This window comes from Ceratotherium simum, chromosome 14 (assembly GCF_057802395.1).
Source record: "Ceratotherium simum simum isolate JZ-2026a chromosome 14, ASM5780239v1, whole genome shotgun sequence".
NCBI lineage: Eukaryota > Metazoa > Chordata > Mammalia > Perissodactyla > Rhinocerotidae > Ceratotherium > Ceratotherium simum.
In genome coordinates this window covers 24,529,217-24,550,884 of record NC_141913.1, presented here as the reverse complement: position 1 = coordinate 24,550,884, position 21,668 = coordinate 24,529,217, and the positions used below count along the sequence as shown (strand labels likewise).

The following is a 21,668-nucleotide window of genomic DNA, read 5'->3' as shown; positions in this document are numbered from 1 at the left end:
TTTTTTCAAAAGCAATGCTGGGAAAATTATTTTCTTATTTTCAGTTCAATTTACATCGAAGAATTTTGTTGTCTATCTCATAATCTTACTTACCTAGAAATGAAAAGATGAAAAGCTCATAGATCTTGTATCTGAAGTCTACACTGGGTGTGATGGTCAGAGTTGAATAGATCAATTAGAGTTGAAAAGATCAGGAGAACAAGAGCAAAATGATAAATTCATAATTCTGATAGGGTGATGCTTTGATTGATTAGAATCCTTCTGAATATAACAATATTACTGGGTCCATAGAGCAACTTATTCCATGTTTCCTCTTTTCCTAGTACTTGGTGGCACAAAAAATGTATTTGCAAGTTACTTGCTTCCCTAAACATGTACTCTAAACTTAGGAGCTGCAAAATACTTCTGAATATGACAAAAACACTCCTAAGAATTCAGTAGAAATCTGTTTATAATTACTACTTATTTAAAAAAAGAAAGAAGAAAAGATGAATAATGCAGTAGGAAAGTGATGTCATATATGTTGTATATATTTTAGACTTTATAAATTCACAGCTGAAGGGAAATTCATTCAATCTGTTTTACTATTGAAAATATATACAATTTATTGCAAATTTTAATTTCAATGTCCTTACTACTTGACATGGCTGAAGTTTTAAAGCACAGATTGTAGACATTAGTGTAGCTTAAGAAAGGAAAAACCTGAAAGGCCTGGGTTTGTTTAGATCTTTGCCAGGCGGTTGTGATGCATGTAATGGGCCTAATGTGGAGTCCGCACGCAATAAATTATGCTATAACCATAACATAAAAAGAGAGAGAGGCAGGGAGGGACGGAGGGAGGTAAAGAGAGAGAGAAAGAAAGAAAGAAAAAGAGAAAGGGAGGGAAGGAGAGAAGGAGGGAAAGGAGGGAGGGAGGGAAGGAGGAAGGAAGGAAGGAGCAGGCTGCAAAAAAGATTGCAAGAAAGCCAAATTCAGCAAAGAAGTTTTTTTACAAATTATAATTTCTCTTCATGTATTACTTTAAGCCTAGCTAGTTCTTTTTTTTAAATATTTTAAAATTCACTCTTCCAACAAGTTCCAAATGTACAGTACAATATTGTTAACCACACGCACATTGTTGTGCAACAGACTCCCCTATACCACCGTCCCCTGTCCCCCATCCTGCATGACTGAAACTCTACACCCAGTGAGCAACTCCCCCCACCTCCTCCCCCAGCCCCTTGCAACTGCCGTTCTACTGTCTGTTTCCATGTGTTTGACTACTTTAGATACCTCACATAAGTGGAATCATGCAATATTTCCCTTTTTGTGAATGACTTATTTCACTTAGCATTATGCCCTCAAGTTTCATGCATGTTGTAGGATATGATAGGATTTCCTTCTTTTAAGGCTGAATAATATTCCATTATGTTTATCTACCATTTTTTCTTTATCTATTCATCTGTCAATGGACATTTAGGTTTCTTCCACCTCTTGGCTATTGTGAACAACTCTCTTCACATAATTTTAAATTCAGTTGGAAATTGTAAATTGCTTCATCTCCAATTTGTCTTACGTTGTTACTTTGCTTTCCTTTTTTCATTTTTAGCAAAGTTGTTGAAAATGTGCATATGTGCTGACTTAATGTTGACTATAGATTTTTTTCTTATTCAATGCAGACATGTAGGTGACAATAAGATAGTCCTGTTCAAGGTGAAATAGTACAAGTGATTTGATAAATAATGGAATGCTGTTGTCATTGCAGGATGAGTCTGCTCCAGCTGAGAAACAGTGTAAACCAGAGGCGGTCCAGGCCACTTACTCGACCTCAGCTGTTTCGGGCTCACAGGAAGTGTTATACATTAACGGAAATGGGACCTACAGTTACCATAGTTACAGAGGCTTAGGAGGGGGACTGCTGAATCTGAATGATGCTTCCAGTAGTGGTGAGTCTTTGTTTTATATTGTGTTTTTTTGTGTGTCCATTTGGGAGTAGTAAAGTCTCTGAACCTGAGAGAAGAAAATGAATATACTGTCATAAGAAATAGTGCCAATCTGCTAAAAACAGGACCATTTAATATATAATGTCCATCTCCCACCAAGAATATCTCCCTATTCTGTTGCTGTTTCTGAAAGTAGCAGCATTATTATGCAACTGAATGATTGCTGTTTTATGCTCAAAATAACCTCAACTAGAGAAATACACAAATTTTTTACCAAATAGTTATACATTCTTCTCCCAAAGCTGTAATGTACTATTCATCAAGAATAATAACACATTATTTCAATGTTCAAAGAGGTTTTCAATTTGGAAAATTTGAAGTACCAGGAACTTTATTGACTTCGTGAAACATACACAGTCAATACACCTAAGAACATACAAACTGAAACAACACATGGCTCTCCAGCCAATAGTTTGTCAGTGACAGTGGCGTGCTCCACCAGCAATGAGTGGTGTACTAGGCCAGCTCATACTGGGTAAACTTTTAGGAATTTCTTGAACTTGTATACCAAAATGAATTCCAAATGTGTAATATAAAGCCATACAAATATTAGATATAAAATACATGGGTGAATTTCTTATAATTGAGTTGTAGGAAAAGCTTTCCTAAACTCTACTTAAAATCCAGGGAAAAATAAGTTTCATCACACACACACACAAATAGCTTTTGCAAGATGAAAAACATGATAAGCAAGGTAAAAAAAATAAATGATAAACTGGAAAAATTATTAGCTACCTATACTACAAGAGTTAATAGGCCAATACATGAAGTTCTTCTAAAAAGAAAGAAATACCCAAAACTATATGTTAAAAAAAATAAGGCCAGAAATATGAACACACAATTCCCAGAGAAGACAATGCAAATGTCTCTTAAATATAAAGTTACTCAACCCCATTCTTTCTTTCTTTCTCCCTATCTATCTATCTATCTATCTATCTATCTATCTATCTATCTGAATCCAAATATTTACACAATATTCTTTTGACAAGGCTGTGGGGGAAATGAGTACTCTCATGCATTTCTTGTAGAAATGCAAAAGATTGGAGTGGGATTTGACAATATCTAGAAAAATTAAATATGCATTTACCATTTGACCCAGCAATGCTTTTAGAAATCTCTTATTAGGAATTTGTCTCAAAGGCACAGTGGATAAAATACAAAAAGACATACGCACAAGGCTATTCATTGCAGTATTATTTATAAATGCAAAAAAAAAAGGATTACCAATAAAAATGTCCATGGATAGATGGCTAGTTGATTCAATTATAGTGCATCCAAATAAGAGAGTAACATGCAGCAATAAAAAGTAATAAAAAATGTCTTTATATACTCCATGTGATGAAAAGTAGTTATGGCATGCTACCATTCATTAAAGAATGATTTATATAATTTAAAAAGAAGTTTACATAGAGGCAGGTATAGGGGAGATCAGTATGGGGAAAGAAATGTAAGCCAGAATTCTCTGAGTATACTTGGTTTTGATATTTTGTTTAGTAAATTTAACTTTGGAACAATTTACATATTTACATAATTATGAAACAAACTGATTTTAGGAATTCCTAATATTGAAAGAAAAATGATGCAAATGAACTTTGTTTAATAAGTGGTTGGCATAGCCCCATTGAGAGGAACTCAAAAATTATAGCTCTACTCCACAGCATGCAAGCCTATCATAAAAATCTTAAACTATTTTCAGTAATCATATTATTATTTTGGGACTGTTCTCTGTGTATTGTGGTTTAAAGCAAATTTGTAATTATGTTGGTGCAGTACAAGCTGGGATTTTTAGCAGGGGTCAAAGTAGATACAGATGTTAAAAGTCAATAAGTTTAAGCAAAAACTCCATAATCTTGTATTTGAATTGGTAGTATCATGAGAACTCAATGTATCTTTTGTTTTAAAAATCACTTTTCCTATCCTTTTCCACCAAACATGGCTGAAAACAAAGACCAATTTGAATTTGAAAATTTGAATTAGGATTGGTGGGCTTTTAATATATTTGGGAGGGAATTGCATTATTAGTGTCAAATGAGTATATATTCTAGAAAATCATTTACCTTTACAGTCCTGGAAATATGCTCTGAGTGTGTTCAGGAATGACTCTACTGGAAGGCTGGGGCTCTTTGATCTGCTTTAAAATTAAAGGTCCTATACTGTATGATTTCCCTCATTAAGTAGTAGATAATAACAACAATAAACAAACACATAGAGACAGAGATTGGATTGGTGGTTACCAGAGGGAAAGGAGGGAGGGAGGAGGGCAAAAGGGATAATTCAGCATGTGTGTGGTGATGGGTTGTAATTAGTATTTGGGTGGTGAACATGATGTAATCTATGCAGAAATAGATGTATAATGATCTACACCTGAAATTTATACAATGTTATAAACCAATGTTACTGCAATAAACAAACAAACAAAAAATTAAAGGTCCTCTAAGGACGAGATCGCTGAGCTTTAACCTGTATCAATTGCCCTCCAGCTCAAAAGAGCGGATCCTCAAGTGGAAGGAAAAAAAGAAAGCAGCTTATTTTGGAAAGAAATTAAGTTTCAAGTGTATATTCAGTTTTTCAAAAGCTAGCGAGCTTTCTCAGCTGTTTTCAAGTCTTATTTTTATTTGGACAGCAAATCAGCAGGAAAGAGCAAGTCCGAGACCAGAAAAGGAAAACAAACAAAGCTAAGCATTTTTTTTAGCTCATAAAGCTGGAAACTCTTAACACTTCTGTTTTAATATTTTACATAAGATGTAAGAACTGACAGGTAGTTCAGAACTTAACCACCAAATCAAAAATTTGGGGGAAAAAAGTATATTCACCAAAGATTTTATTGACACAAACTTTTTGTGTTATAGATTAAAAAGATCATTTATTAAATTATTTAACATCAATTAATAACAACAACTTACTGAGTCCTTGTGGTACGTCATTGAAGTCTCTGTTTAATCCTTACACAGTCCTATGAGATATGTTCTGCAATTTGGGGGAAAATTTTTATAAAATTGAACTTGCCCCCACTTGAAAAAATAATGCCTAGGCACCACTTCCTTTTTTTCTAGCATGATTAAAACTTATTTTGTGAGGCTCAGAGAGGTTGAGTGACTTGCCCAAAGTCCTTCCTTAATAAAGGAAGGAGCCAGGATTTGAACACAGGCATTCTTACATCAGAGACCACATTTTAAACTACTGAGCTAACAATCTGTGTAAAGGAAGCAAGTGCTGAAGTAAATGATAGCCCCTGGTAAGCACTAATTTACTTTCAGTCTCCAGAAACTCTCCTGTTCTGGACATTTCATATAAATGAATGACCCATACAATATGTGGTTCTTTCACTTAGCATGATGTTTTCAAGGTTCATCTGTGTTATAACATCTATCAATAGTTCATTCTTTCTCATTACCAAATAATGTTCTGTTCTGTGGATATGCCATATTTTGTTTACCCATTCATCAATTGATGGGCACTTGGGTTTTTTCCACTCTTGGGTTACTATGAATGATGCTGCTATAAACATTTATATACAAGTTTGTGTATATATGTTATCAATTCTTTGGGGTATATGCCTAGGAGGGGAATTGCTGGTTCGTACATATGGTAACTCTGTTTAACATTTTGAGGAAATAACAGACTGAACATGGGATGTCTTTCTACTTATTTTAATCTTTTTAAATTTCTCTCACTATGTCTTGTAGTATTTACAGTACAAGCTTGCATTTCTTTTGTTAATTCTATTGCTAAGTATCTCTCTTTGTGATGCTATTGTAGACGGAATGTTTTTCTTAAAACATTATTCTATATTTTTCTATTTTTTAGAAGAGTTTGTCAAGTAGTGGTATTCTTTAAATGTTAAGTAGAATTCAGGAGTGACGCTATCTGTGCCTGTACTTATCTGGCAGGTTTTTGATTACTAACTCAATCTCTTTACTTGTTATAGGTCTACTAATATTGTCTATTTCTTCTTGAGTCAGTTTAGGTAGCTTGTGCATTTTCAGGAATTTGTCCATTTCGGCTAAATTATCTAATTTATTGACACATTTGTTCGTAGTATTCTTCCTTCATAATCTTTTTTATTTTTGTAAGGTCAATAGTGATGCTACCTCTGTCATTTCTGATGCTGATCATTTGAGTGTTTTCTCCTCTCTTGGTGATTCTAGCTAAAGGTTTGTCAATTTTCTTGATCTTTTGAAAGAGCAAGCTTTTGGTTTCATTGGCTTTCTGTACTGTTTTTCTATTCTCTATTTCATTGATTTCTACTCCAATATTTATTATTACCTTCATTTTGCTTACCTTTAGTTTGCTCTTATTTTCTAGTGCCTTAAGCTGAAAAGTTAAGATATTTATTTTGAAGTCTTTTTTTTTCTTTATGTATAGGCATTTATAGCTATAAATTTCCTTCTAAGCACTGCTTTATCTGCATCACATAAGTTCTAGTATGTTGTGTTTTTGTTTTCATTCACCTCAAAGTATTTTCTAATTTCCTTTGTCATTTCTTGTTTGACCCATTGGTTATTTAGGTGTATGTTGCATAACTGCCATGTATTTGTGAATTTCCCCCAATTTTTTTCTGTTAATGATTTCTAATTTTATTCCATTGTATCAACCTACTTTATATAATTTCAATCCTTTCAAGTTTATTGAAGCTTGCTTTATGACCTAGATTATGGTCTATTCTGGAGAGTGTTCCATGTGTACCTGAGAAAAATGTGTATTCAGCTCTTAGTGGTGTGTTATTTCAAAGATGTGTATTAGGCCTAGTTGGTTGATAGTATGGTTCAAGTCTTCTATATTCGTATTGATCATCTGCCTCATTTTTATATCCGTTATTGAAAGAAGGGTATTGAAGTCTTCAACTACTATTGTTGGTTTACTTTTGCCTTCTGACTGTTTTGTTTCATTTATTTTGGGACTCTGTTGTTATGTGCATATATTGTTTATATTGTTATGTTTTCTTGATGGATTGACTCTTTTATCATTGTAAGATATCCCTCTTTATCACTAGTAACTTTTTTAAGTCAATTTTGCCTAATATTAACTATTCCTGTAATATCAGAAAAAGAATGGTAACTTGGATTATTGTGGTGGTAAGGAAAATGAAGAGAAGTGGGCAAACCGTTGGACTTGGAAGTGACATATAGAAGAATATAGAACAAAGTGGATATTACTCACCTCTACTCAAATACAAGCAAAATAATTTATCTTTGCTCCATAAATGGCTAAGTAATTTTGGGAGCCCAATGCCAAATGAAATTCTTTATTTAAATATTATGAATTAAAAAGTAAGAATTTCAGGAAAAAAAAGTTAAAAAATGGCAGGAAGTACATACTTATCAATAGCTACTTTAAACATCAATGGACTAAATGCCCCAATTAAAAGGCATAGAGTGGCTGATTGGATAAAACAACAAGACCCATATATATGCTGCATACAAGAGACATACTTCAGACCTAAAGATACTCACAAACTGAAAGTGAAGGGATGGAAAAAGATACTCCACGCAAATGGCAATGAAAAGAAAGCTGGGGTAGCAATACTCATATCAGACAAAATAGACTTTAAAACAAAAACTGTAAAAAGAGACAAAGAAGGGCATTACATAATGATCAAGGGAACAATCCAACAAGGGGATATAACACTTGTAAATATCTACGCACCCAATGTAGGGGCACCTAAATATATAAAGCAATTATTAACAGACATAAAAACAGAAATAGACAGTAACACAATAATAGTAGGGGACTTTAACACTCCGTTTACACCAACAGATAGATCATCCAAACAGAAGATCAATAAGGAAACATTGGCCTTAAATGACACACTAGAACAGATGGACCTAGTAGATATATACAGAGCATTCCATCCAAAAACCAAAGAATACACATTCTTTTCAAATGCACATGGAACATTCTCCAGGATTGATCACATGTGAGGCCACAAAACAAGTCTCCATAAATTTAAGAAGATTGAAATAATACCAAGCATCCTTTCTGACCACAACAGTATGAAACTAGAAATCAACTATAAGAAGAAAATCAGAAAAGCCACAAATACAGGGAGATTAAACAAAATGCTACTGAACAACAACTGGGTCAATGAAGAAATCAAAGAAGAAATCAAAAAATACCTGGAGACAAATGAAAATGAAAATACGACATGCCAGAATTTGTGGGATACAGCAAAAGCAGTTCTAAGAGGGAAGTTTATAGCAATACAGGCCTATCTCAACAAACAAGAAAAATCTCAAATAAACAATCTAACAATGCACCTAAAGGAACTGGAAAAAGAAGAACAAACAAAGCCCAAAATCATTAGAAGAAGGGAAATAATAAAAATCAGAGCAGAAATAAATAAAATAGAGGCTAAAAAACAATAGAAAAAAATTAATAAAACCAAGAGCTGGTTCTTTGAAAAGATAAACAAAATTGACAAACCTTTAGCTAGACTCACCAAGAAAAAAAGAGAGAAGACACAAATAAGTAAAATCAGAAATGAAAGAGGAGAAATTACAACAGACACCTCAGAAATACAAGATTGTAAGAGAATACTATGAAAAGCTATATGCCAACCAATTCGACAATCTGGAAGAAATGGATAAATTCTTAGAATCATACAACCTTCCAAAACTGGATCAAGAAGAAGTAGAGAATTTGAATAGACCAATCACCAGTAAGGAGATCGAAACAGTAATCAAAAACCTCCCCAAAAATAATAGTCCAGGACCAGACGGCTTCCCTGGTGAATTCTACCAAACAAAGAAGACTTAATACCTATCCTTCTCAAACTCTCCCAAAAAATTGAGGAGGGGGAGAAGCTCCCTAACTCATTCTACGAAGCCAACATTACCCTGATAGCAAAACCAGACAAGGACAATACAAAAAAGGAAAATTACAGGCCAATATCACTGATGAACATCGATGCAAAAATGCTCAACAAAATACTAGCAAATCGCGTACAACAATACGTTAAAAAGATTATACACCATGATCAAGTGGGATTTATTCCAGGGATGCAGGGATGGTTCAACATTCGCAAATCAATCAATGTAATACACCACATTAATAAAATGAAGAATAAAAATCACATGATCATCTCAATAGATGCAGAGAAAGCATTTGACAAGATACAGCATCCATTTATGATAAAAACTCTGAATAAAATGGGTATAGAAGGAAAGTACCTCAACATAATAAAGGCCATATATGACAAATCCACAGCTAACATCATCCTCAATGGTGAAAAACTGAAACCTATCCCTCTAAGAGGAACCAGAAAAGGATTCCCACTGTCACTACTCCTATTTAACATAGTACTGGAAGTCCTAGCCAGAACAATCAGGTAAGAAAAAGACATAAAAGGGATCCAAATTGGAAAGGAAGAAGTGAAACTGTCACTATTTGCAGATGACATGATTTTATATATAGAAAACCCTGAAGAATCCATCAGAAAACTTTTAGAAGTAATACACGAATACAGCAAAGTTGCAGGATACAAAATCAACATACAAAAATCAGTTGCATTTCTATACACTAACAACGAAGTAGCAGAAAGAGAAATTAAGAATACAATCCCATTTACAATTGCAACAAAAAGAATAAAATACCTAGGAATAAACTTAACCAAAGAGGTGAAAGATTGTACACCAAAAACTATAAAACATTGCTGAAAGAAATTGAAGACGACACAAAGAAATGGAAAGATATTCCGTGCTCTTGGATTGGAAGAATTAACATAGTTAAGATGTCCATACTTCCTAAAGCCGTCTATAGATTCAATGCAATCCCTACCAAAGTTCCAACAACATTTTTCACAGACATAGAAGAAAGAATCCTAAAATTTATATGGAACAACAAAAGACCCCGAATAGCTAAAGCAATCCTGAGAAAAAAGAACAAAGCTGGAGGTATCACACTCCCTGATTTCAAAATATACTACAAAGTTATAGTAACCAAAACATCATGATACTGGCACAAAAACAGACACACAGATCAATGGAATAGAATCAAAAGCCCAGAAATAAACCCACACATCTATGGACAGCTAATCTTTGACAAAGGAGTCAATCACATACCGTGGAGAAAAGAAAGTCTCTTCAACAAATGGTGTTGGGAAAACTGGATTGCCACATGCAAAAAAATGAAAGTAGACCCTTACCTTACACCATACACAAAAATTAACTCCAAATGGATTAAAGACTTGAATGTAAGACCTGAAACTATGAAACTTCTAGAAGAAAACATAGACAGTACACTCTTCAACATCAGTCTTAGCAACATATTTTCAAGCACCATGTCTGACCGGGCAAGAGAAACAATAGAAAAAATAAACAAATGGGACTACATCAAACTAAAAATCTTCTGCACAGCAAAGGAAACCATCAACAAAACAAAAAGACAACCTAACAATTGGGAGAAGATATTTGCAAACCATACATCTGATAAGGGCTTAATCTCCAAAATATATAAAGAACTCACGCATCTCAACAACAAAAAAACTACCAATCCAATTAAAAAATGGGCAAAAGACCTGAACAGACATTTCTCCAAAGAAGATATACAGATGGCCAACAGACACATGAAAAGATGTTCAAAATCACTAACTATCAGGGAAATGCAAATCAAAACTACAATGAGATATCACCTCACCCCCGTCAGAATGGCTATAATTAACAAGACAGGAAACAACATGTGTTGGAGAGGATGTGGAGAGAAGGGAACTCTCATACACTGCTGGTGGGAGTGCAAACTGGTGCGGCCACTATGGAAAACAGTATGGAGATTCCTCAAAAAATCAAGGATAGAACTACCATATCATCCAGCTATTCCACTGTTGGGTATTTATCCAAAGAACTGGAAAACACCAATGCGTAAAGATACATGCACCCCTGTGTTCACTGCAGCGTTATTCACAATAACCAAGACTTGGAAGCAACCTAAGTGCCCATCTAGAGACGAATGGATAAAGAAGATGTGGTATATATACACAATGGAATACTACTCAGCCATAAGAAATGATGAAATCCAGCCATTTGTGACAACATGGATGGACATTGAGGGTATTATGCAAAGTGAAATAAGTCAGAGGGAGAAGGTCAAATACCATATGATTTCCTTCATTAAGTAGTAGATAATAACAACAATAAACAAACACATAGAGACAGAGATTGGATTGGTGGTTACCAGAGGGGAAGGGGGGAGGGAGGAGGGCGAAAGGGATAATTCAGCACATGTGTGTGGTGACGGGTTGTAATTAGTATTTAGGTGGTGAACATGATGTAATCCATGCAGAAATAGAAGTATAATGATGTACACCTGTAATTTATACAATGTTATAAACCAATGTTACTGCAATAAACAAAAAATAAAAAAAATTAAAAGTAAGAATTTCAAGATGGTGACAACAGAGCATTAAAAGCATGGGACTTTTCTGAGCACAGGGTCCTGAGGGACTACGTATGTTTAGTGCCCCACCTTACTCTGTTGATTTATTTAGCAAGTTGGAGGAAGCATTGTGTTTTCATGAAAAAGGCAGAAAACTACTAGTGGGAAGAAAGATAATATATACAAAGAAGGAAAAGACTGAAGATACAAGTGAGAATATTTTGAGAGTTTTTTGAGAAAAGAAGAGAGAACTTTGGGACAACTGCCAATCATGAGTAAAAACTGAGAGGGAATTTAAAGGAAAAATTTTACTATAAATTATTAATGAGCAGGGCTCCAAAAATTTTTCTTGCCCTTCAACCCATTTTCCACAGAGCAACTAAAGTAATCTTTAAGAAAAAAAAATAAAACCTGCTCACATCACTTCATTATCTAAAACCCTTCTATGGGCTCTCGTTGTTCTTAGGAAAATGACATTATCCAGCCCTTCATCCCTCAATGTCCACCCACCTGAAGTTTTCTTGGACCTGCCTTTTTTGCCCCCACATCATTTATTGCTCATCTTTTAAATCCTGGACTCCAAGTCTAGGTCAAATATAGTCATAAGTCTCATAGCATCTGGAATTTGTCCTTTGAATCATGTACCACAATGCGCACACACACACGTGTATATATAAGTATATATAAGTATATACACACACACATAATCAGAATATATTTGTATCCATTCCTCAATCATATTGTTCAGTGGTACTCAAAAGTCATATACGAAATCTGGTATAGATTCCAGGTGTGGATACATATAAGTGGTTGAAAGCAGTTTTTATAAATTTGCAGTCTGAATGTACTATGGTACTATGGTGAGGTCCCTCTTGTCTGTTAAGTCTTTCCCTCAAAATCTTCACTATCATAGAATAATAGAGTCTAAAGGGACTTGAAAAATAATTTGATAGCAACCTCTTTATTTTTTAAAGGCTATAAAGGGGGGCTGGCCTGGTGGTGTAGTGGTTAAGTTCACGCGCTCTGCTTCAGTGGCCCAGGGTTCACAGGTTCGGATCCTCGGCCCTGGACCAACATACCACTCATCAAGCCATGCTGTGGCAGCGTCCCACATAAAATAGAGGAATACTGGCACAGATCTTATCTCAGGGACAATCTTCCTCACCAAAAAATAAAAGGCTAGAAAGAAAGAAATAGGCCAGGAAAGTTAGGTGACTTGCTCAAGGTCACATAGGTTGACTTTTTGAGTGTCTAGTTAATACATCTTTTGGCTTTCCGAGTGATGAGATAAAGATCTCTTAAGGACACAGCAAAAAATAACTTGGAACAATTCAGACTGTGTACTGCTGAGGAGAAACAGGAGTAGCAGAATAACCAGGATGGCATGCAGCAAGTTAAAAATGATGTGGCTTTCTTTGGGCATTGGCTTTGGGCTGAGTGTAACTGAGTTTAAAAAAAAAAAAAAAAGGCAAAAGACTAGTCTTGGCAGATAACAGCTCTAGACTTAAACCAAAGAGAATTTCTCTAGCTCACTTTTGACAAAGGGCTCTAGCTATAGTAATGGTAGCAAGGGAAATGGTTAATTCCATGTTGTGAAGGAGCTCTAAATAACTGGTCTCCTCAAAAACACATGCTACCTGTAATAGTGGTATTGGCTACTGCTGTTTTGATTTTGTTTGTTTTTGCTTGTTTTAATCACAGAAAGGCAGGATTGATCAGGCCCATGATTTCCTTTATTTGGGGACTTTCTTCATAAATTCTGAGAATGCCAAACATCCTGACTTTTAAAAATGGTATTATCTTTAGTTTGTCCCTTCATTTTTAAGACATCAGAATAGTCATTCCCTGTAACAGATTTAGAGCTGTAGAGAAAGAAACTACATACATATACATAAATCATGAGAGCTAAAAAGGACATAGCAGATTAGCATTATGAGATGCCAACATCATATCTGATGGCTGACATCTCTAGTTAATCTAGTTTGAGAATTCTTGATTTTAGGATTTGTAGAGATCTTCTGAAAAGTGTGGAAGGAAGCAGCAACTTACAAGAGACCAAGCTGAATTAGCTACACATCTGACTTAATTTATAAAGCAGATGAAGACAATCAGAATTCAAACCATTAACAGAGAAACGGAGAAGTATGATGTGGGTTGGCAGCATAAATAGGAGGGCAAAGATTGAAGGAGATACAATGTTTGTAGCACCTTTTAAACTAATATAAGAACACCAGGCCTGGGCCTGGCCTGGTGGTGTAGTGGTTAAGTTCACATGCTCTGCTTCGGCAGCCCGGGGTTCACAGATTCGAATCCCGGGCATGCACCGACGTCCTACTCATCAAGCCATGCTGTGGTAGTGTCCCACATACAAAATGGAGGAAGATGGGCACAGATGTTAGCTCAGGGTCAATCTTCCTCACCAAAAAAAAAAAAATGAACCCGGCAGATTGTACTATGTTCAAGAAGAATGTGAAAGCAGAAGAAAAAGGACACCTTAATAACAGCATTTGAATTTAATTTAACACATATTTTTGGGCTCTCATGTTCAAATCTCTGTAATAGGTACTTAGTCTGTTTGGGCTGCTGTAACAAAAATACCATAGACTGGGTGGCTTAAACAACAAACATTTATTTCTCACAGTTCTAGAGGCTCGAAAGTCCAAGATCAAGGTGCCAGGAGATTTGGTGTCTGGCGAGAGCCTGCTTCTTGGTTCATAGATGGGCCGTCTTTTCACTATGTCTCCACAAGGTGGAAGGAAAGAGGGAGCTCTCTGAGGTCTCTCTCATAAGGGTACAAATCCCATTCATGAGGGCTCTACCCTCATGACCTAATCACCTCCCAAAGGCTCTACCTCCAAATACTGTCACATTGGGGCTTAGATTTCAATATATGAACTATGAGAAGAATGCAAACATTCAGTCTATAGCAGGTACTTTAAGAGAAATAAAGTTGACTAAGGCAGAATCACTGACCTCAAGAAACTTAGAGATCAAAAAGAGATAAAATATTCTTCCTCTTTTGTCTAAACATCAAAATCCATTAAGACTCTGTGAAATAGTGCTTCCTCTGTGAAACCTTACTCCATCTTGCCACCCTTCCACTCTTTGGGAGATTATCACTCTCCTGCATGTGCCTTTATTCTAGCACTTATCTCACTGAGTTGTGACATACGTTTTCAAATATTTTTCCCTAAATAGATACACACTCATTGAAAGCAGGAATTCTGTCTTGTTCACTATTACATCCCCTGAATAAGTCAGACATATAGTAAGTGCTCAACCATATTATCTTAATGAATGAATAAATTTTTAAAAATAGAATACTTAGTGCCAAAAGTCAAAAAGGTGCAAAGAGAATTATGTTTATTGGATGGCAGGAGTGAAGGATTTATCTTAGATAAAGCAAAGGCATCAGAGGCAAGAAGAAAGATTAAACTGAATTTGAGCATTCTGTAGGTGAAAGAGGAAGGCTCCAAAGAGTTTTATAAATTCCTGCTTAATTCTGAATACAGTAGCAATGGGAAAAGCTTGCCCTTGTTGGAGACTTCATAGCATGGAAAGGGTGCCCTTCAAATCCTTCATTAGCCAACCTCCATTTGTTTAGAGCTGGCATGAGTCTGCATCCAACAATCCAAATTCTCAAGTTGGCGTGTTATCAAAATGACAGCAGTTACAATTTGTATAGAGAATTTATTCAAATTATCCAACTAAAATGAGAAGCAAGCAGCCAATCCTCCCGTTATTATCACATCCGATTACATGGGACTTTGGAATGCTTCCTTTCTACCGGGAAGTTCACATTGAGCTGTCTAAAGAGGGCAATTGTGGTTCACTGCAGTTATCCATTGGATCTCTTGAGTCTAAATTATATGCATAACGCATAAGTTAACTACTGATGTTTCCTCTCCCCAAACTCCATCGAGCAGACTTTTCAATTTGTTTTTCAACTCTGATATAAACTGGGCTGATATACAGAACAAAATCTAACAAAACAAAATTGTAGTAATAAGGACCATAACAACTGACATTTGTGTGGCAATTTCTAGTTTGCCAGAATCTTTACATCCATTATCTTCCTTGATATCACCTCACGAATATTCAGGATTGTTGACTATAAAGATGCTTTGGATCAGGGCCTACAATTGAGTCTAAAGAAGGTTGGCCATAAGATTCACCACCACACTAGAGCTGGTTCGTAGTGGTACGACTGGCTCTGTATGTGGATAGTGCTGTCCCTAGGCATCGACATTCTGAAACATCCCTTCTCATCTGAAATTTCTGAAAGGAGTGCTTCTGTTCACTTACTGTCTTCACTTCTCATCTACCATTCACTCTTCAATCTGCTATAACTGGCTTCTCCCCACCATTTTGCTGAAACTGGTCAGGTTAAGTTTATCAGTGATTCCACTTACTGCCAAACTAAAGATAATTTATGCCCTTTATCTTACCAGATTTCTTGGGTATATTTGAATCTGTTGGTGATTAGAGCCTTGAAACATCCACTCTCTTGGTTTCCGTGATAATACACTCTCATGTCACCTTGTTCTCCTTAGATAATGCTTCTCCTGCCGCCTTCCTGGGCTTTTTCTCTTTACTCATGCCCCTCCATGCTGGGAGTCTCCTAGCATCCTGCCCTTGTCTCTTTAATCCTCTTGTTCTGCACCCTGCTCAAAGGAGAGCACACTAGCTCTCATGGTTTCAACTGCACAATATACCGAAAGCTGCATATCTCCCTCATGTTTTGTCCTGAGCTTCAGATTTTATATCCAGTTGCTTAGCAGATAGCTTGATCTAGATATCCCAAAAAACCTCATATTTAATTATTTAAAAATATATTCTTCATCCCCATACATCCTATCGCCTGTCTCTGGGGTTATCTCATGCAGGAATGCCCTCCCCTGCACCTGATTCATATCAACTATTACGTTCTCTGTGATAATTTTCTGGTTGCCTCACCCATTGAGATTTCTTCCTATATGTTCCCATGACACCCTAGGCATATCTCTTATTTAACCTGTCTGTTATGTGCTCTTTTCTATACCAAACTGTGTACAATTTGAGGGCAGGCGAGGTGACTTTTTTATCACCAGTGTTAGTAGGTAATTGGCTTTATATTAGTGCTCAATGAATATTAAATGGATAGATGAATGACTCAATGAAAGAAATCATTCCAATAAAATGTTGTGCCTCTTTGGAGAAATTATCTAAATCCAGTTGAGCATGGGATAATCAGTTGAAGCTGAAGATGACTTCTTAAAGTTTGTTCTCTCTCTTAATACCCTGAAGAGCACAATATTGGAAGAAAAGTATTTTATATCAAAAATGTCAGACAAATATTTTGAAATACTCACATAAATTCTGTTTTAAAATGTGTTCAGTTTAAGTCTGCTGATTCAGGAAAGAAATGTTGACCATAGCTACCCAGGGAACTGGGAAGGTTCACTTTTTACCTTTACCTTACCCTCTTAATAACTTGTTCTGGCTCACCAGCCATATGCAAGATGTGTGGGGAGGGAACCATTGTCATCCTGCTCCAGGAGACCAGCTGGGTGTTTCTGTTGTGTGAAAAATACACAAAGCCTATTATGTAAAACTGTGTAGATAATGATTTTATACAGTAGAGCCTAAAAGTGATTCACAGAAGTTAAGCAATCCCCTCTAGTTTATTCGTGTGCCCTTTACACAAGGGGAAGAGCCACATGATGATAACATAATATGTGCAAAAAGGTGACTGTGTGATCTAACTGAAGTCAGCGTAATTGGGATTATGCAGTTGTTATATCTCAATAGAGTTCCAATAAACCTGAGTTGTCAAATCATATTCTACAGCATGTGGTGGAAACTTCATTTGTATCTAGAGATTTTTTCCATCACTGTGTCCTACTTGTGACTATGCTTAGTAAGCCCATTTCTCCCACGTGTGTTTCTTTGATGGCCTGACTTAGGATATTTTCCTACTTTAAACTCTACCCATTTGTATCCTTATTTTGATTGTTTTCCCTTTCTTTCAAATATAAGTTTATTGACATCTGTGCTATCCAATATGATAGTCACTAGTCACATGTATGTTGCTATTGAAATTGAAATTAATTAAAATTAAATAAAATCTAAAATTCAGTTCCTCAGTCACACTGGGACACATGTCAAGTGTTCAATTGCCAAAGTGGTGAGTGGCCACTGTACTGAACAGCACAGAAGAACATTTCCATCACCACAGAAATTTCTGTTGGACAGTACTGATTCTAGACTCTATTCTTCTCACACATTATATTGGTCTGTGGATGGTTTTATTACTGCAGAAAACCTTTTCTACATTTATTCCATCAGGCTCTTTGCATTCAATTATGTATGTATCATTCACTCCTCAATGAAATAAGTGAGTTCAGTAAATAACCTTTTGGAAACTTTAATGGTGATTCTTTAAGAATGGGTATTTAAGAATGGGTATTTAAAAATGGGTATTTAAGAATACCCATTAAAAGTATTAAAAGTAATACTTTTAATTCAAGCTACTCGGCATTTAAATAACTTTCAGTTATTTCAGGGTTCTGAGAAGAATAGAAAACCTCTTTGGCGTAGGCTGGGATGACTTTAAAACTAGAAACAAAACAAATTTTAAAAGAATTTCATTGTGACAGAATTTGAAATTGTGTGATGTTTAGAGAAAGCAAGCCCAAACTCAAAATATTTGAAATGTGACCAAAATTTTGCCGCTGAATTCATTTCTTCAAGCTTTTCCATGTGTATTATGATAATAACCTAGAGCTCAACTGAGACTGTGAGTGATTTACACACATATGTATCGGGATACATAGAGTTTCAGAAAGATGATGCTTATTTATAAATTTTAATGATCAGAAATTATGTTAATCATCTGCTGGAAAATTGAAAAGAAAATGATATGAATTAACTGCAAAATAAAATGAAGCAACTTGCAGTTTATCCGATTGAGCCCTCAGATCTTTCACCAGGTTTCTGTAGGTCAGGGAGCCTCGGGGAAAGGGCTCTGAAAAGAGAAGTGAATGGCACCTGTGTTTTCCTGGGACTACCCAGCACTTGTAATTGGTTTTACAGTTCAATATTGATCAGGCTTTTCTGGCAGCAGCCTCCTAAAAGCCTGTTCTCTATAGTAAAATAGATCTTTACATACTCTTAAGATCCTCGGGAGGATTTTGTGTTTGTACCTACTCACCGAAGGGAAAGAATGAAAAAGAAGACTCCATTAGTATTCTGAGACCTTTCTTCTTGAGCCTGCTGGTATACCAATCAGGGGCTTTCCAGGTGGCATGAGTTCGTTATGGTTGGCTTCGGTTGTTTTCCTTATTCAACCTCCTTTGAACTTTGACATGTGCTCTGGGAATCTATCTGAACAAACCAGTTAAATTTTACTGGCCTTGCCAGCCCTCTGCTAGTCAGGAAGAAGCTCTCTTGGGGAGTTCAGAATGTTCTACTTTTTTAGGAAGTCAGAAATATCACTCTCTAAGTGGAAATTGAATTAGCCATTTTCTACATTCCTCTTTCCTGGGTTCAGGTACTGAGGCGTCTTCCTGAAATAGGCACCAAGCTGCTTCCCTAGCCTCACTAGAGACCTTGGGTCTGTCTGCCTGAATCTCTCCAAGAGGGCAGCAAGGCCAAAGTTGCCTTATTTTTTTCCTTCATGTTAAAAATTTCAAATGCCAAATATGATTACAATTGTAATGCTAATATTTCCTTTTATGATTTCAAGGTACATGTCACTTTAAGTGACATTTGGCTCTTGACTAACACATGAATGCTTTTTCTGAAAGCTCTCCTCCATCCATGTACAGTTGCTAGAACTGGTGAAAGTATATGTGTTTGAATATGAATCCACACAGTGCAACTCTGCCTCCTGAGTTGGTGTTTGGTCCACTCACTCAAATTCAGAATTAACAAATGATTACAAAATTAAATGTGTGATGACTAACATTCTGGGCAATATCTCAACGGTCACAGGGAGAAACAAATTATTTCTGGTAATTTAAACCCATTAGGGAATATAATCCTCTTGAGTACTCTGAATGTATCTAAAGGGAGCTTGTACACTATTCTCAATTCAGGAATTTTTTCCTCGTTCCTGTTACTGGCAATATAAATTATTCTCTCTGTATTGTTCCTTGGGGCAATGTTCTAGCAATAATCATGTTTTCTTAACACTTTGTTCCTGAAAACATATTTATAAACACAGTTTGTCTATAATTATGAGGAAGGTCATAATATGTTTATTTTTGGGTGTGATCTTTCAAAGCAGATGTGTTTTTGTGTGTTTATAATATACTTACCTCTTTCATATCCCCATCTTTCATATCCTCATCTCCCATGGACTATTCTTCTCCCACCACTCTGTCCAGCTATGGTCTGTTTCTGTGATTTCTTCTGTTTCTGGTAAAATTTCTTCTGCTTTCTATGCAACTTAAAAATAAAGGTGAGAGGGGCTGGTCTGGTGGCTCAGCCGTTAAGTGTGTGTGCTCTGCTGCAGCGGCCCGGGGTTCACAGGTGCGGATCCCGGGCACATACCGACGCACCACTTGTCAAGCCATGCTGTGGCAGCGTCCCATATAAAGTTGAGGAAGATGGGCACGGATGTTAGCCCAGGGCCAATCTTCCTCAGAATAAAGAGGAGGGTTGGCATTGGATGTTAGCTCAGAGCTGGTCGTCCTCACAAAAATAAATGAATAAATAAAGGTGAGAAATTGAAGGAGGGCATTAACCTCCATGGAAATCCATCAACCCTGTTTCCCTTCACGTACAAGAAAATATTTTATCTAGGTTCACGAAGATGATTGCGCTTAACTTTTAAATCTCTTGATTTTTGACAAAGCAAAGTAAATATTTGAAAAGAAATCATTGAGGGAAGGCAGGCAAAAACTATCTCCAAACACTGCTTCTTAAAATTCTGTGTCTCTTGAATCTATATTTTTACCTCCAAAGTTTATTGACTAAAAGGATAATAATGAGAATCTTTCAGCATAAATACTTTGTATTTCACATGAGTCATTGTTTCCTTCATAGTTTTGGGTAATTGTAAATGTGGACAAATTTTTTAAATTTGTTTTTATTGCAATATAATTAGCATATAACATTGTGTAAGTTTAAAGAGTATGTGTTGATTTGATACATTTATATGTTGCAATATGATTACCACCGTGGCCTTAGCTAACACCTCTATCATGTCGCATAATTATTTCTTTTTTGTGGTAGAAACAATTAAGATCTAGTCTCTTAGCCTTTTGAAAGTTTATAGTACAGGATTGTTGTCTATAATCACCATGTTGTGCATTAGATCTCCAGGATTTATTTATCTACTAGTTGCAAGTTTGTACCCTTAAACAACATATCCTTAGTTCCCCCACACCCCCAGCCCCTGGTAACCACCATTCTACAATATGTTTTTATGAGTTTGGCTTTTTTAGATTCCACATATAAGTGATATCATTCAGTATTTGCCTTTCTCTGACATCTCACTTAGCATAATGGCCTCAAGGTCCATCCATGTGGTTGCAAATGGCAAGAGTTCTTTCTTTCTCATGGCTGAATATTCCATTGTGTGTGTGTATGTGTGTGTGTGTGTGTGTGTATGAACCAATTTACATTCCCACCAACAGTGTACAAGGGTTTCCTTATCTCCACATTCTTACAACATGTTATCTCTTGTCTTCTTGATGAGAGCCTTTCTAAGAGGTGTGAGGTGGTATCTCATTGTGGTTTTGATTTGCATTTCCCTGATGATTAGTGATGTTGAGCATCTTTTCATGTACCTGTTGGACATTTGGATGTCTTCTTTGAAAAACTGTATATTTAGTTCCTCTGCCCATTTTTAAATCAGATTGTATGTTTTTTGTTATTGAGTTGTATGAGTTCTTTATGTATTTTCGATATTAACCACTTATTGTGTATGTGGTTTGCAAATATTTTCCCCCATTCTGTAGTTTGTCTTTTCATTTTGTTGATGGTTTCTTTTGTTCCACAGAAGCTTTGTAGTTTGATGTAGGTCCCACTTGTTGATTTTTGCTTTTGTTGCTTGTGCTTTTTGGTGTCATACCCAAAAAATTATTGCTCAAACCAATGTCAAGGAGCTTCTTCCCTATGTTTACTTTTAGAAGATTTATGGTATCAGGTCTTATGTTTCAGTCTTTAATCCATTTCAGGTTAATTTATGTGAGTTATGTAAGATAGAGTTTCAATTTCATTTTTCTGCATGTGGTTATCCAGTTCTCCCAACACCATTTGTTGAAGACACTATCTTTTCCCCATTGAGTGTTCTTGGCTCCCTTGTCAAATATTAATTGACGGTATATA

General features: G+C 35.9%; 1 protein-coding gene across 2 annotated transcripts in view; it reads left to right on the top strand.

Annotated features, from left to right (window-relative positions):
• NOL4 (nucleolar protein 4) overlaps nt 1-21,668 on the top strand; it is a 288,315-nt gene that overhangs the window by 242,676 nt on the left and 23,971 nt on the right. For both annotated transcript variants that reach the window (XM_087439118.1, XM_014781317.2), the window contains exon 9: nt 1,745-1,925. In XM_087439118.1, the coding sequence (XP_087295244.1) occupies nt 1,745-1,925 (181 nt within the window). The remainder of the gene's footprint in view (nt 1-1,744; nt 1,926-21,668) is intronic.